At 37.6% G+C, this 14,915-nt stretch overlaps 1 protein-coding gene across 4 annotated transcripts; it reads right to left on the bottom strand.

Annotated features, from left to right (window-relative positions):
- Positions 1 to 3,237: 3,237 nt before the first annotated feature.
- CBX3 (chromobox 3) lies at positions 3,238 to 14,860 on the bottom strand. 4 transcript variants are annotated; one of them, XM_043589129.1, is made up of 6 exons: positions 14,442 to 14,839; positions 12,917 to 12,968; positions 9,941 to 10,083; positions 7,192 to 7,354; positions 4,892 to 4,986; positions 3,238 to 4,546 (listed from the first exon to the last, which is right to left on the bottom strand). In XM_043589129.1, exons 2-6 carry the CDS (start codon positions 12,938 to 12,940, stop codon positions 4,420 to 4,422), a joined length of 552 nt encoding a protein of 183 aa, XP_043445064.1. In that variant the 5' UTR covers positions 12,941 to 12,968; positions 14,442 to 14,839; the 3' UTR covers positions 3,238 to 4,419. The 4 variants fall into 4 exon arrangements, with proteins under 4 accessions (XP_043445064.1, XP_043445063.1, XP_043445066.1 ...); XM_043589128.1 differs by lacking the exon at positions 14,442 to 14,839 and adding an exon at positions 14,155 to 14,276; XM_043589131.1 differs by lacking the exon at positions 12,917 to 12,968 and having other exon boundaries at positions 14,442 to 14,860.
- Between the last annotated feature and the right edge of the window lie 55 nt (positions 14,861 to 14,915).

Genomic DNA, 14,915 nt, shown 5'->3' with positions numbered 1-14,915 from the left:
TTGATGCCCTAATTCATACAAATGGTCTTAACCTTCTTTAACTTTTAGTGCCCTAGGATCTTCACCAGTAAGAGGGGGTCAATCATACCTATCCCCTGAGGCATTCGAGGATTAAATAAGATAAAGTGTGAGAACCACTTAGCACAGTATTCGACAACTGTTAAGGTATTTCTTTTAAGAACTAAAAAAGTTTTAATATGTGCTCATGGAGAATTCATTGTTTGCTTTTATAGCAAAAACACGAACTATAATAAATTCATCAAATGAATATGATTTCATATTTTTGCACTTCAAGTGACCTGTATGATTTCCTGCATTTTCCAACGTAATAAAAATTCTTAGAACACACACACAAAACCCCACTCCCCAAAACCCAACAACATTCAATCCCCACTCCTTAACTATGCTCTATTAGCAGCTATGTTAGGGATTGCCATATATCTGATGAGTACAGCACATTCATCAGATGTACACATTCAGAATCAACTTCCTTGATTGTATTAAGTCAACTACTAGAGCTTTAAGTTGTTCCCCTTGTTTAGTGAACATTCAAAAAATAAAATATAAATCCACGCATTCACCCGAACACAGAAGGGCCTATGTAACATACAGGTTATATACAATACACATATTATTCACATTCTACTTCATATTAGATTCTTTGGCTTGATACCCAATTTTCATATTGGATTAATAAAGCATAAAAAAGCATACTGTAAGGATCAGATATTTGACACAGCCATTCAGCCTTATCCATTAACATACACACACATACACACAGAAATTTTAAGTAAAATTAAGCACTTGTCTTTATTAGCTTTCTAATTAGCCAACATATGAACCCAACTTGGAGCCTATGGGTGGGGTGTTTAAAACAAAACAAACATGAGTTGATCTTTGTGTAAGAGATAGAAAAGGAAAACATAATGATGAAGCTCAAACTTATGATTTCCTTACATTTTTCTCTCCAACATGTATCTTCATTGCCTAGTTAAGATTCAAACTTGAAACAGAAGATACTATTTTTAAATGTCTTTAAGTTACCCTAAAGGACTACTTCCCCTTACTGATTTTCATACCTTTCCATTACTGTCCATGTTGTTTACTACATTAACACCTGAGCAGTATCAGGTCCTGTTAGAATTACCAGGAACCAGATTTCTGGTTTATAAATGAGGGATATATAATTTGTCTTCAAACACAAAAGGAAAGCACCGGGTAGGGGAACGGTAGTGAGGAGTCACAGTATTTTTTAAATTTCAGAGGTTTTAGAAGTAGCCTATTGGTAATAAACTCCAGGTCAAAGTTTTCCCTTCTGTTCTGAATGATATGAAACTTGGGAATCTTGCCACACCAATACTTGTTCAGGCATTTGAATAGATTCCAGGCCTTTTATGAGAAAGAAAAACTTCAGTTTTAACTGTTAACTAACATTTTTGTAGTGGCATAAGGTCTTCTTTGATCCATAGGATTAGGCAAACTTTGTTACCCACACATCTCACTTCTTCAAAGGTATTGATGTCCATCTTGGGGAGCAGAAAAACCTAAAACCTGCATCACAATATCCAACAAAATCTCGATTAAAAACCTTACTATAAAAATGACAATGTAAATGAGGAAAATTTAAAAGAATATCCACATAATGTCAACTTCAGGATGGGAGTAGTTTTAAACAAGACAGGAAATCCAGAAGACATAAAAACTGGTTAAGAGTGGACCACATTAAAAAAAAAAAATGGTACAATCAAAATATACCGTAAATCAGGTAAAAATACAGACAATAATGAAAAATATTTGCAATCCAAAAAACTTCTGTTAATATTCTTACTATTCCTACCAATCAAAAATTTTTGTAAAATTGGCAATTGATTTCAGATGAGGAAATGGAATTATCATTAAGCATGAAAAGAATACTCAAAAAAATCATAGATATGCCAAATTAAAACATGAAGCCATTGGACTGGCTAAAAAACACTATTATTAATTTGCAGTACAAGTGAGGATATAAGATAAAGGTGACTGATGGGAAGAATAAATCACTGTAAGCTTGACTTCACTAATAAATGGGAATCCGTCTTTATCTACTTCAGTGCCACCATCATTGTGTCTAAGAATGTTCACTACATTAATAGCAAAAACTACAAATAACCTACTTGAGGCAGTTGGTTAAGTTGGGGAACCTTCATACAACAGCCTACTATGCTTCTGTTAAAAATACGTAAAAGCCATTTTGATTAATAAGTACAAGGCACTATTGTGACTCACATGCATATATTTCTTCTTTACAGAAGCCCATGATTTATCTCTGTATTACAGAAGTAGTAACTGAGGCACAGAGAGAAGTAACTCATTGAGACTATGTCATACTGCTGGTTTTATAGATGGAGGGGGCCAGAAACCAAGAAGTATAGATGGCTTCTAGAAACAGAAAAAGATAAGGAAAACAGATTTTGACATCAGAGCCTTGAGAAGGAAACAGCCCTGCTGACACCTTTCAGCTCAGTGAGACAAATTTCAGACTTCTGACCTCCCAAACTGGTAAGTTCTTGTTGCTTTAAGCCATTAAGATTGATGCAATTTTTTTACAACACCGATAAGAAACTAATACAACATAATAAGGGATAATAAAAGTACTATGTGGACAACATTATTTCCAAAAATGCCTTTACTAAAGTTTAATGTAGGGGCCATCACTTTCTGGTATAAATAGTTAAGTTCTGTATCATCTATGAACCTATTGCTGAGAACAGTGCTAGATCCATAAAGAGATACATAATAAACATGAATAAATAACAGCTTAGTATAGATAGGACTTTTTTATTGAGGTATAATTTGACATTGAACTAGCAGTTCCGGGTATATGACAGGATTAAATATTTGTATATATTGCAAAATGATTACCTTTTCTCTATGGATTTTGGAAATTAGTAGAAAATGTGTCCATCACAACAGGATCAGTCCTATCAGAATAACTTTTTCAGATAGCAGTTTCAACAAACTACATTCTGAGTTATCAAAATTTCACATTAATGATGCAGATTCCTCTTAAGCATCACAAGAAACTAATATTCATTTTTGTGGAAATACATATTCTAGTATGTCTGTAACTCCTAAGCTCAAAAGATCTAAGACATGTACTCTAATGCTTTAATGTTACATTATAAATACACATAAAAGTGATTCAAAGGTATGTGAATGCTCTACTAGAAAAGACAATAAAAAAAAAGTCTAACCACATAAAGGAATATAAAACTATTTATTGACCACTGTTTACCAGTATTTACAATAAAGTAAATAATATACAGTTGGATAACATTCTGACTACAAAGTTATTGTTTTTCCTGGTTTCTGCTGAACCAGTAACTCAAATACTGAGAAGATTGAGCCTACATGTAAGGAATGAGTTGGGGTAAAGAAAAAACATGCAGGTCAAGAATTTAGATTACAGAGGTCTGTCACCCCACTTATTCCAGCAGGTGCTAAATTGCCAACATCTCTAACCATCTGATTATGATCAGGTTTCCATGAACAAGTTTTAGACATTCCATGAATCATGACCTTTTAGTCAGTGCAGCACAGGGATTTCAACTTCTTCAAAGGGAATGGTTCACCAGAAGGAACCTTTAAATGTCCATTTAACTAAGTTTTGCTTACCTAATTAAAACATACCAGGACTTGTCTGGTTTTTTTCATTTGGGTGGGGAGGTTATTGGTAGTGATAAAATTTTCCTTTCAGGAATCTTGCAAACGAACTTGCATTTGTGTGACTGCAGACATGAATTCTGTTACGGCTGCTTTCAAATTGTCCAATTTAAATTGCTTACATTATGTGTAAGCCCAATTAATTACACAAAATTTGAAAGGTTAAGGCTTCAGGAAAACTTTCAATTTAAGTGATTTCTTAGGTTGCTGAAAATGATGGCATCCCAGAAACGTGGGCTTATCCATGGTTATAAAATGCTGTTTTTATTTTGGGGAATGTTAAAAAAAAAAAAAAAAGAAAACGATTTACGTATGTATTTTAAGTATATACACACCAAAAAAAAACCCCCAAATAAACAAAAAACCCAGAATGGTCCTTAGGCATATAGGAGTTAAACACAAATTCTGATTGAAGAACAACTATGAAGATTTCCCCCAACATTTAGAAAAGGTGTTCTCTAAAGCAGGGGAATAATATACCATGGTCTCAAATATTCTTCTCTGATAAAGGAAGCAACTACAGAAAGCTTTTATTTGTTCAAAGTAACCAGTGCTATAGATGCAAAAAACCCCAACAACTCCCCCAATACTACTTCAAAACAAACATATCAAACTTGATTTTCATTAGAATGTTATTTTTTCACACTAATAAACCAAAAAACCAAGACCCAGATTTTATATATATATATAAATATATATAAAAAGCAACACAAACAATTATTGAGCTTCATCTTCCGGACAAGAATGCCAAGTTAGTCTCTCTTCATAAAAAGCAATTACAATCTGAGGACACTTCATATTTGCCTCTTTTGCCAGCACCAAGTCTGCCTCATCTGAATCTTTCCTGTTGTGAGGAAAAAAAATGTTCAGTCAAAAGTCTCAATGATTTTTGTCAACTGCAAGTCTTTCACTTAAGTCGTAATTCAATCAAAAGGTGTTTAAGTGCTTCTGAAGGATTATGTGGTACATGTGACTATGTTCCAATACAACCTCATCTTCCAAAACAAGCCACAGTTTGCCAAATTTTGTTTTAAAACATCATAGCAAAAGAAACTAGAATCATCCTTTCAGCAGATAATTACTACCTCATAATGATGAAAACTATAAAACCTTTTCTAGTTAAGGCTTCACAAATTAAAAAAAATCTATTCCTACTTTAAAATAAAACAGCAATCATCTGCACACTTACCATTTCATGAGAAACATTAATTCTCCACTGCTGTCTGTGGCACCAATTATTCGTTCAGGATCAAGACCTCTGGCAAAGCCTCTTGGTTTATCAGCCTGATTAAAAAGATATTGACTATTAAAAAGATATTGACTTTTCATATAGCAAACTAATAATATTAACTTCCAATGTGTTTACGTGAAATATAGCTTTCAAATAAAAATCATCCCATAGTGAAAAAGAAATAGCAAGAGAAAAAACCCTTATTTAGTACTAAAACATAATTTCCGTTAACCTTTCAAGAAGCTACAACAAATGTGGGTATCTAAAAGTATTCTAAATTGCAAGTCAAGGTAACAAATACCTTTCTGTATCCTAATACGTCAAAAGACAGAACTGTATGGGCACACAAAAAAATTAATCCCTTTATTTTGCTAACTCATTCATTAATATAATTGTAAATTCTTGAAGATTTCACTTATAGGTATTAGTCTAAATTACCCACATATTTTAAAAGCACACACAAAACACAAATAGGAAAATAGTAAAAACTTCAAAACTCACACTCATCAGTAATGTAATCAATGTGAATTATAGGAAACCTTATAAAATACTTAACATAAACCAGTGCTTCTAAAAGTGTGGTTTGAGGACCCCTGGATATTCTAGAGACCATTGGTATGTGTCTGTTTATCTGCAAGGTCCCCTCTTTTCATGTATCTCTGACTTCAGATTATGTTCGTATTATCTCCAAACATTGAGAGCAAATCAGATGCAGAAGTAGAACTATCTTAAGCCAGACATCGAAAAGATTTGCAAAAATGTAAAATGACACTCTTCTCGTTTATTTTTCATGAAAAGTTATGAACACTGCAATAGGTTCTGTCACTGTTAACTGAATACAAGGATTTTAGGAATTTGTTTTATTTCTCATATAGTTAGTACTGATAGTCGTAACACACAGGAACAAAAGCTTTTGGGGATTCTCAGTAATTTTCTCAAGTATTAAAGGGGTTCTGAGGCCAAAAACGTTTGAGAGCTGCCTACGTCAACAAATCCCTTCTCCCTACCAGACTTTATCTATATCCTAGGGTCTGGAGTCAGATTACCTGGGTTAGTTAGAATGAAGACTCTAACCTTTACTGTGTGGCTTTGGGCAAGTTAACCTCTGTGGTTCAGGTTTTCTATAAAACAGGAATAATACTATCTGTCTCAGACGTTTTGTAGTATGCAAAGTACAAATTAAGTTACATAGAACACTGCTGGGCACATTGTAAGAGCTCAAAGTAGGGTTAAGTATTATTATTAAACAGTGCTTCTTATCAGTATATGGTTGACTTTCTATCTATGCCTATAAATTCTTAACATGTTACCTTTTTGCTTTGGCCACTGAAGCATTCAGAACCAAATATGTCGTCAACCTCTCTGTTTCTCATCTGGGAAATGGGGATAATACCTATAATCTTAATAAACTTGCCATGAAGATTTAACAGATTATCTGTGAAGCACTTGGCATCGTAGTTCAAATGATAAAATTTTAAATCCAAAGACCTTATCAATGCATCTATATTTTCTGTTTAATTCCCAAACCTAAATACTAATTCAGAATCAAGACCTTTTCTCAAATTGATGTTAGGTCAGTAGGCACGGTCCTAATACTGGCGCCAGTATAATGTTTTGGAGTTGAGGGTATAAGCAAGTAGTTATGTGTTTTGCCCAAAGCCACAGAAACATTAGAGAAGCAAAGACTGTATCAAAATATCCATGTACTGAATGAACCAACTATCTCATTTCACACCCTCCCCCCAACCAAACCCCAAAAAAACATAAAAATAACTTCCATTACCAATGATTATATACTTCAAAATCAAAGTGTTATTTGCCAATATCCTTGACAAAACAAGGATCTCATGCAGAAGTACTTTCTGGTGGTCAATGCCACTAACAGTCCCTAATCAGGATGTGCCATGTGGATTATTTTTACTACATTGTAAAGGACAGCAATGATCTAATCTTTGTGTTTGTTGTATTTAAGACTGCCAGTCCCGGATCACAGGAAATGGTTTTACTAAGGCTCAAATCCACGAATCTACTCAAAATAACACTAGCATAACAATTTAAGTGGTATAAGCACTTACTGCACATTTATATGATGCAGGCTAAATCATGTTTATCCTTTTTTGTCCTAAATATTACGCATTTTAAAAAAGCTTTTCAATGATTTTTAAAGCATTTCAATTTTAAGTATTTTAAATGTACTTTAAAAATCAAGCCATCAACCTTTTACAAAGTTAGTCTGGTGGACAATATTTTACACTTACAGCATCTCTTTTCTTCTTGGATTTGCTATCATCAGATTCACTGTCAGATAAAGATTTTCTTTTTGTGCCATCTTTTTCTTTACCAGCTTTTTGAGAATTAAGAAACGCTTCAATTAACTCTGGACAATCTAAATTTTCTTCAGGTTCCCAAGTATTGTCAGCACTAGGTTCAGTTAAAAAAAAAAAGAAAAAAATTCAATTAAATACAATTCATCACCATCATCCACATCCATTTAATATTTATCTGAAAAAAGTCTGCTGTACTGCAGATGCTTCTTCCCTAGCTCCACATTCTCGAGAAAATTTGCTTATATTTCCTGTGTCTTTCTCAGCCCCCTATTAATCTGCTGTATTACATCCAAGTTAACTGTACCTGACTCTAGCAGAATAATTAGAGCTAATATTTTTCTAAGTACACCAATAACCCACTTCAGAATTTCTCTGAAAAGGCTTTAAAAATGTGGATTCCTTATTCCCACCCCAAGTTACTTTACCAGATCAATCAGACTATGCCTCAAATTGGGATCTCCAATACTGTGTTTGAAAACACAATTCTAAGGCATTCTTAAATGTGAGACAGAATTGTCAATTTCTGCTGGGTCCTCAAATTGGGTAATGAAGAACAGGGGTTGGCAACCCAAAAGTCAAATCCAGCTTTTTGTATGTTGGGCAAACTAAGAATGGTTTTCACATTTTTAATTTGTTGGGAAAAAATTTCAAAATGACATTTACGTGAAATTCAAACTTTAGGGCCATACAGTGTCATTAGAACACAGCCATGCTCATTTGTTTAATGTAGTGTCTGCTGCTCCTTTTGTATTATATTTGCAGAGATGAGTAATCATGAGAGACCTATGGTCCACAATGCCTGAAGTATTTACCATATGATTCTTTAAGGAAAAAGTTTGGCAACCCCTGATATAAGGCTGAGATGAGCATTTTCATGTTTTTCAGGACTAGAAGAAAAATGAATAGCAATTACCAATATGAAAGATAATCCTAGTGATAGGCTTGCAACTTTTTTTTTTTTGTAAACGCTATGCCCAATGTGGAGCCAGAACTCAAAACTGCGAGATCATGAGTAGTATGGTTTACAAATGGAACCAGCCAGGCTGGTTAAGACCCCTAGTTTTAACTTTGTGTGCTCTGATCCAAAAAGACTTTACAGAACAAGACAGAAAGAAATTAATTTTGGAGATGTTGGAAAACAAAGGTAATGTTAACCTCTGATTGTAACCTGCATCTTTTGATATGCTGAGACTCTAAAATTGGAAAACCTGAATCTGAGAACAGAGGAGCACAAAAGAGTTGAAGCAGAGCCTCCGTCTAATATAACACAGATCTACGTAACCCTAACCCTTTCTATATGTGGATAATATAGGCTTGTATATTACCTAATACACTGCATAGTTATCTAGCAGGTCTCAATGATAATAATGGCCTTAAGTTTCGGAGAAAGAGGGAGAAAAGGAGTTAAGTTTCTTAATATTTTGATGGGCTGGGTAGAAACAAACAGCATTTAATGTCTCAAGATTCCAAAACAACAAAAAAACCTACCATATGAAGGTAATCAATTCTTTGGCACATTGGTTAAATCTAACTTTAAAATAGTTCGGACTTGGGGCACCTGAGTGGTTCAGTCAGTTAAGCCTTCGACTCTTGATTTCAGTTCAGGTCACGAACTCACACTTTGTGAGAGCGAGCCCTGTAGCTGACAGCTCCCTCTCTCTCCGCACCTCATCCCCATCCAGCACACATTCTCTCAAAAATGAAAATAAAGTAACATAAAATATGATAAAATAAAAGTTCAGACTTATTTTGCTTTGTTCTCCTACCTGTTGGAAATTTTTCTAGTGGCAAATTACGAATTTATGATGTACACTTTCGCTCAACTAAGAATACTGAAAGGATAAAATAAGAAACCTTCAATCTTCCATTTAACTCGTAATTCCCAAATTGCTTATGGAGGCAGCTTTAAAGGTAAACGGTGGGGCATGTAGTAGGTATCAGATATCTGAAGCCTAATTATTTAACTAGCACACTCCCCCACGTCCACCCCGTTCAGAAAACTGTTGACTATCTTCACTATCCATTTTTTATAAGTCACTGGCCGTGGAACCTTGCTGTTTTTGTGGTATTAGGCAAAAGATTCCAAGGAGATTTAGCACAAGCTAAATGTAAGAGTAGAATTTCTGCATGAGTTATTCGCAATACATTATAAAAATTAGGACAACAATTAGCAACGAGGAATATAAAGAACTAAGGAGCTTGAAAAATGCCCTGACTGCTTCTTAGAGATTAGGATACAGTAAACCTAGTGTATGGCGCAGGTCCTGGATTATGATAAGCACTTCTGTTCAACACCCACCAGTCTACCTTATATAGCTTCACACCTTATATAGCACACCCTCCCTATATAAGGAAACGTCAATTAGATATTCTAATTGGTGCAATACTTAACTACCTTAAAATGCATTATATGGTGAACTGCACTCTGTAAATGTGACTCTTCAAGGCAATCGACTAGTTTCAAATATGCTTGGTTACGACTGTAGGCTAAAGACTTGGCTCTTTTTAAACAGCTCTCAATCAAGGTACCCTAGATTGAGGTATCTTTACATTTAAAAAGGTATCTTTACATTTAAAGAAATCTATGGAGAAACTGATTTTAAAAACTTCAGACTAAAAGCAAACTTTAAATGTCACTTAACTGCAGTTAAACATCTAATAAAAGCACCAGGTTTCTTACTCTGTAAATCCCTTCCACTTCAGGAAATACTCCACCTTCCCATTCACTACACGTCGGTCCAGTACTTTTTCCACCACAAATTCTTCAGGCTCTGCCTCTTCTACTTTTTTACTCTTTCCATTCTGTTTCTTTCCCATTTTTTGCTAAAATAAAACAAAAAAGAGATTTAAGAGACATTTTTTAAAAATTCTGAGTACATTTTAAGGACTAAATTAAAGACAGCATTCAACACCTGTGTTTTTACTTCTATATCCCAGGGGAGACCCTTCTGAAAAGATTAAAGTCAACAAAAGGAATACTTAATTCCATTTTAGCTCAAACCTATCACCCACCCCCCTTCACTGAAATAATACAATCAAAAACACTGGAAAATACTGTTATCTTCTCCGAATCCAATCTCTCATCTAGTCTACAAGACCAAGTTTACTAGAGTTTGCACTCATTTTGACTGCAAAAAGCAACAGACAACTGGAAAAGTACCAGAAGATGACACAAAGAAGAGAGTACTAGTAACAGGTCTTACTGAGCCACAGTCCCATTAAACTATAGCCCCCAAACACTAAAACCCGCTGTATCAATGCAAACACCAACGTTAAGCCTTGATTATACAGAAAAGAGGTAAATGCGGAATGAAAACATGGTTCAGAATCCTGATATCAATTGTAGAGTCAACTAAGGAGACCATGAAGAGGCTAAAAAGGATGCTAGTATTGTTCCGTAATTTTTGTAGATAGTATTACAGATCACGTGGAACAAAGCTATAATGTTGTCACACAAAGATGCCAAAACGCTGGATCATTTTAATTCTCCAATGTGAAAAAATCTTGGTTTCTCAAGAGTCCAAACTGGTAGCCAACAAAATTCATGTAGAGAAGTTTTTAGGTTAGTTTTTTTCTTTACATAATGCTACGAGAGAAGCCAAAAGACCATGCTAAACCCCCCACTGTTTTCCAGTAAGTCAGATGTTATGAGGATTGATAAGGGATAAAACAAAAAACTTAAATGGTTAATTAGAAGAGACTAAGGGAGGGAAACCTCAAATGTTAATTCTAAATTCATTTCAGTGGTGCTTTTAAAAAAAAAAACTTAATTGCTAACACTGAAGTCACCCCTAATACAGCATACAGGCAAAAAAGTTAATCAGCAATACTTCAAGATGGCAAAAAAACATTAAAATTATGGAATTATTCACAAATGTACACACATAGAAGTAATAAAACTCCTCTGGAATTTACAATAACCCAGCAAACACCTGATTTTGTTGGATACCTTCTCTAAGTCAGGCCTTATAATTTTCATTAATTCACATACTGGGTATCACAACCAGTCAGATAGCTTTTTGTTTCTGTACAGTACAAGGAATGGTAGTGAGAGAAATGAAGAACTGGTGTAGACAAAAGTCTATCAGTGATCCTAAATGATAAAATAGCCATCTTCATGAAGATGAGGTTAACAGAATAAAGAGGAAAGCAAAAATAAGCACAAAGAGTGAGAAGAATAAACACTAATAAAACTTGGCACAAAAAATGAAGTATTTACTTCTATGGCATCCATAAGCTACTTACAAATGTTCATTTTTTTCTTTTCAAAAAAAATTCACCCACTTTCCCACATAAATTAAAAGCACACCTCATCTCTTGAAGTGAAAAGAACTTTCAAGGCTGTCAATTTATGATCCCTTGACAAAGGATAAACTGCTTCAGTATCATTGAGTTATGGACATTGAAGACTATCAAAACTGTGCCAAAGCAATAGAGGCATCTATGTGTGCTTTCATCCTCCAAGCCTCAGGGATAGCTAGTTCCTTCTCCTTCCAATACTTGAAGGTCACAGGCAACCGTACAGCCAATTCAATTATCTATACACTTTGGTTTACTGGTTATGGAAGTTGAAGGGCAGTTCAATCCTGACGGGGCATGGAAGATGCTTTGCGCTTTTTTCCACTGAGGGCTTTGATGTGAATCTTTTGTGCCACACTTTACATTTCAACATTTGCCAAGATTTGAGTTAAACGTGCAACCTAATGATGGTAAAAATTAAAAATCAGCAACTTGCCTTTTTAGTGTGAAACCCAAGAGAGGAATATGCAAACCAAAACCAAATGTTTTACCTTATTTACATGTTAGCACTCACCTTTAATATGATTGCAATTATTAATGCAATGTGTTAGAATTACAGTGAGAATCATAATGTTGATTTTTGCGATTTGTATATGAATATTTCAATGTTTTAAAAAACCTGTAACAATATGGCTGCGCATACTACGTCTTTACACATTCATAGAACTTTTAACGAAGTATAGGAATGAATGCAAACTTTGGATTTAAGAGAGTGAAAAAATTTAATTGCTCCAAATTTAATTGCTGCAGATCTAGTCTTCTCTCTTCCCGGGACATATGTATGGTTTTGTTCATTTTGTATTTAAAAAAACCACATGGCAATGATGTGATTTTAAGGCCTTAATGTATTTTAGAATAATTAAGCTTGAAATATGACAGTATGACTAAAGTAATTCCCAAGATTGAATGACTTCTGTCCCAACCTAGGTGTATGAGGAAAAACTTCTTTAACCAACACTGAAAATACCTGCTCTCTCTAGAATTCAATATAGGGAGATTTAGGGACTCTTATGCCAACACGCAAGAGCTTTACAGCACTGCCTGTCAATATTCTTCCATGTTGCAAAAGTTTATTTTTATTTCAAGATAAAAATACTCTGTAAAATTCATGTTGCTATCCTCCCAAGATTAGGTTTCTTTAAATGGATTAAGACACTATTAAGCCAAGCCTGTAAGTATCTTAATGTAATGATTTCGTTTTTGCCCCTAATTCTCCCCATAACAACACTGCAGGGAGAGGGGACTGGGAAATACATGTGGATGTAAATATCTCAACCACAGAGATGCAAAGTTATAATTTTTGGGGGAAAAAAATTTGAGTTAGATCCTTACGTATTTTAGGTTTTCATTAACTTACCAATGTAGTTTTATTGGAGGCCATTTTTTATTGCAGACTTGAAGAGCTATTACTAGAAAAATGCATGACAGTTAAAAAGAAGTTTGCACGACACAAAAAAGGTAGGTAAACACAAGTTTTGTTTGGATTCCAACCCCCACTTATGTATCTTATTTAAAATTTGTACTCAAATCCAGAGATGCAGATTTGAGCTCCTGCCTAAGTTATTAGTGACCTATGCTTGCTGAGTATATCAGTGTTGTAACCAAGTGGATTGAGAAATCCTTATTGGGTACCCTGGTATCTGAGACAGTTTTACAAAGGAAAAAATAGTAGACAAATATTTTTTCCCCAATCTAAATCCCGCTATCAATCCTATCCAGAATTTTTAAAAAAGTCAAATAACATGTTTCAAAATTCGATGTGATAACCCAAACAATCACAATTATTAAACTACCTTCAATTTTCCCACTAGACCTTGTAACAGTCCAAAGAGGCACCTACATAACCCCAACTTGGTTTCTTTTTAGAACCCCCCCCTTTCTAATCACTAGTTTTAAAAGCTGAAGACAGAAAAAAAACATACTGAGATGCGTGAGTCCCATTTCGTGCCACTTTTAAGACAAACCACCTCTTCAGTCTATCCGCCCCCCATAAGCCCCACCCTGCTTAACCAGGCCCAAACACCCGGCCCCCGCCCCCCACCCGGGAGCGCGGGCCTCGTGGTCAGCGCATCCGCGGGGAGAAACAAAGGCCGCGGCCCGGGGGCTCAAGGGCACTGCACCACCGGGCCCGCGTTCGTCCCCACCCGGCGGCAGCCACGTAACGGAACGCCCGCCGCAGCCTCAGGACAGCGAGCCGTGCTGATGCGGGAGAACGCACCGCCCTCACGGGAGGCCCAAGTCGCCGACCGAGGCCGCGAAGGGGAGGAGGGCCCCTCATCTTGATCGCGGGTGGGGGAGGGGGAAAGGAAATGCGCTTTGTCTAGAAATAAGGCGGCTGTCGCCACGGCTCTCTACCCTCTCGAGGTCTGTCTCGTTCTCCCCCTCCCCCACAACTAACTCCAGGCAGCGGCCCAGCGCCAGGCCAGCCGCTGGGTCTCCGCTCGACTCTCCGCTGCTTCCCGCCAGCTCCTGACTCGGGGTCGGGCGGGGAAGGGCGGGAAGCAAGGAACTGGGGTGCGGGGCGAGAATCCCTGGGGCGCAGGTGGTATCTTAAGCACCACCACCGCGTAGAGAAAGAGAAAGAAAGACACCGACTTCACCGCCTCCGAGCTGCTCCGCGTCCCGGGTCTGCGGCGTCTCCGGCCCTGCGCGCCTCAAGCTCCAGCCACATCCGAGGGGGAGGGGGCTGGGGAGCTGCGCGCCGGGCAGCCGCTGGGGGGGGGGGGGGGGGGAAGGTAGGGGAAATGGCACCGCCCACGCCGGGCGGCCGCGAGGGGCGGGGCGGCCGGGTGCGCGCTCCCGGCGGGGGAGGGGCCGCGCGCCGCGCCCGCTGGGAGCCGGTGCCCGGGGCAGGTGGAGGGCGCCAGCGACGGGGCACTTACCGTTCGCGGCGTGGCGCCTGGTGGCTCCCGGAGGGGAGGGAGAGGGAAGTAGGGGCGAGGACAGTGACCGAGCTTCTAGACGGAGGCGTTTCTGTTTCGCAGCTGCAGCGCCTGGCGCCAAAACCGGGCTCCGCCCACTTCCTCGCCCCTGGATGTGGGTGCCTCCAAACGCTAGGGGTGAGGGAGTGAAGAAAAACTTGGGCGGGGAGAGTCGGAACTAAGCAGGAGTGCCCCTCTCAAACCACTCTCTCCAAAGACCTCTCTTGAACCCAAGGGGTCGACTCCCAAAGACGTTGGACAGGGTTGGTGGCGTGTGAAGTGTAACGTGTTGACTAGAAGTCGCTTCGGGTGTTTCCGGAAGGGGCCGAGTCAGTCCTCAGAGCAGGAGGGGAAAATTGGGGGAGGGAAATCGCTAGGGGGAGGCTACAGATTATTCTGGCGGGAGGTGAAGGGCGGGGGAGCGAATTAACAGAA

Source organism: Prionailurus bengalensis, chromosome A2, assembly GCF_016509475.1.
Source record: "Prionailurus bengalensis isolate Pbe53 chromosome A2, Fcat_Pben_1.1_paternal_pri, whole genome shotgun sequence".
Taxonomy (NCBI): domain Eukaryota; kingdom Metazoa; phylum Chordata; class Mammalia; order Carnivora; family Felidae; genus Prionailurus; species Prionailurus bengalensis.
Note: the sequence above shows the minus strand (reverse complement) of the source record. Positions and strands in the feature narration are given on the sequence as shown.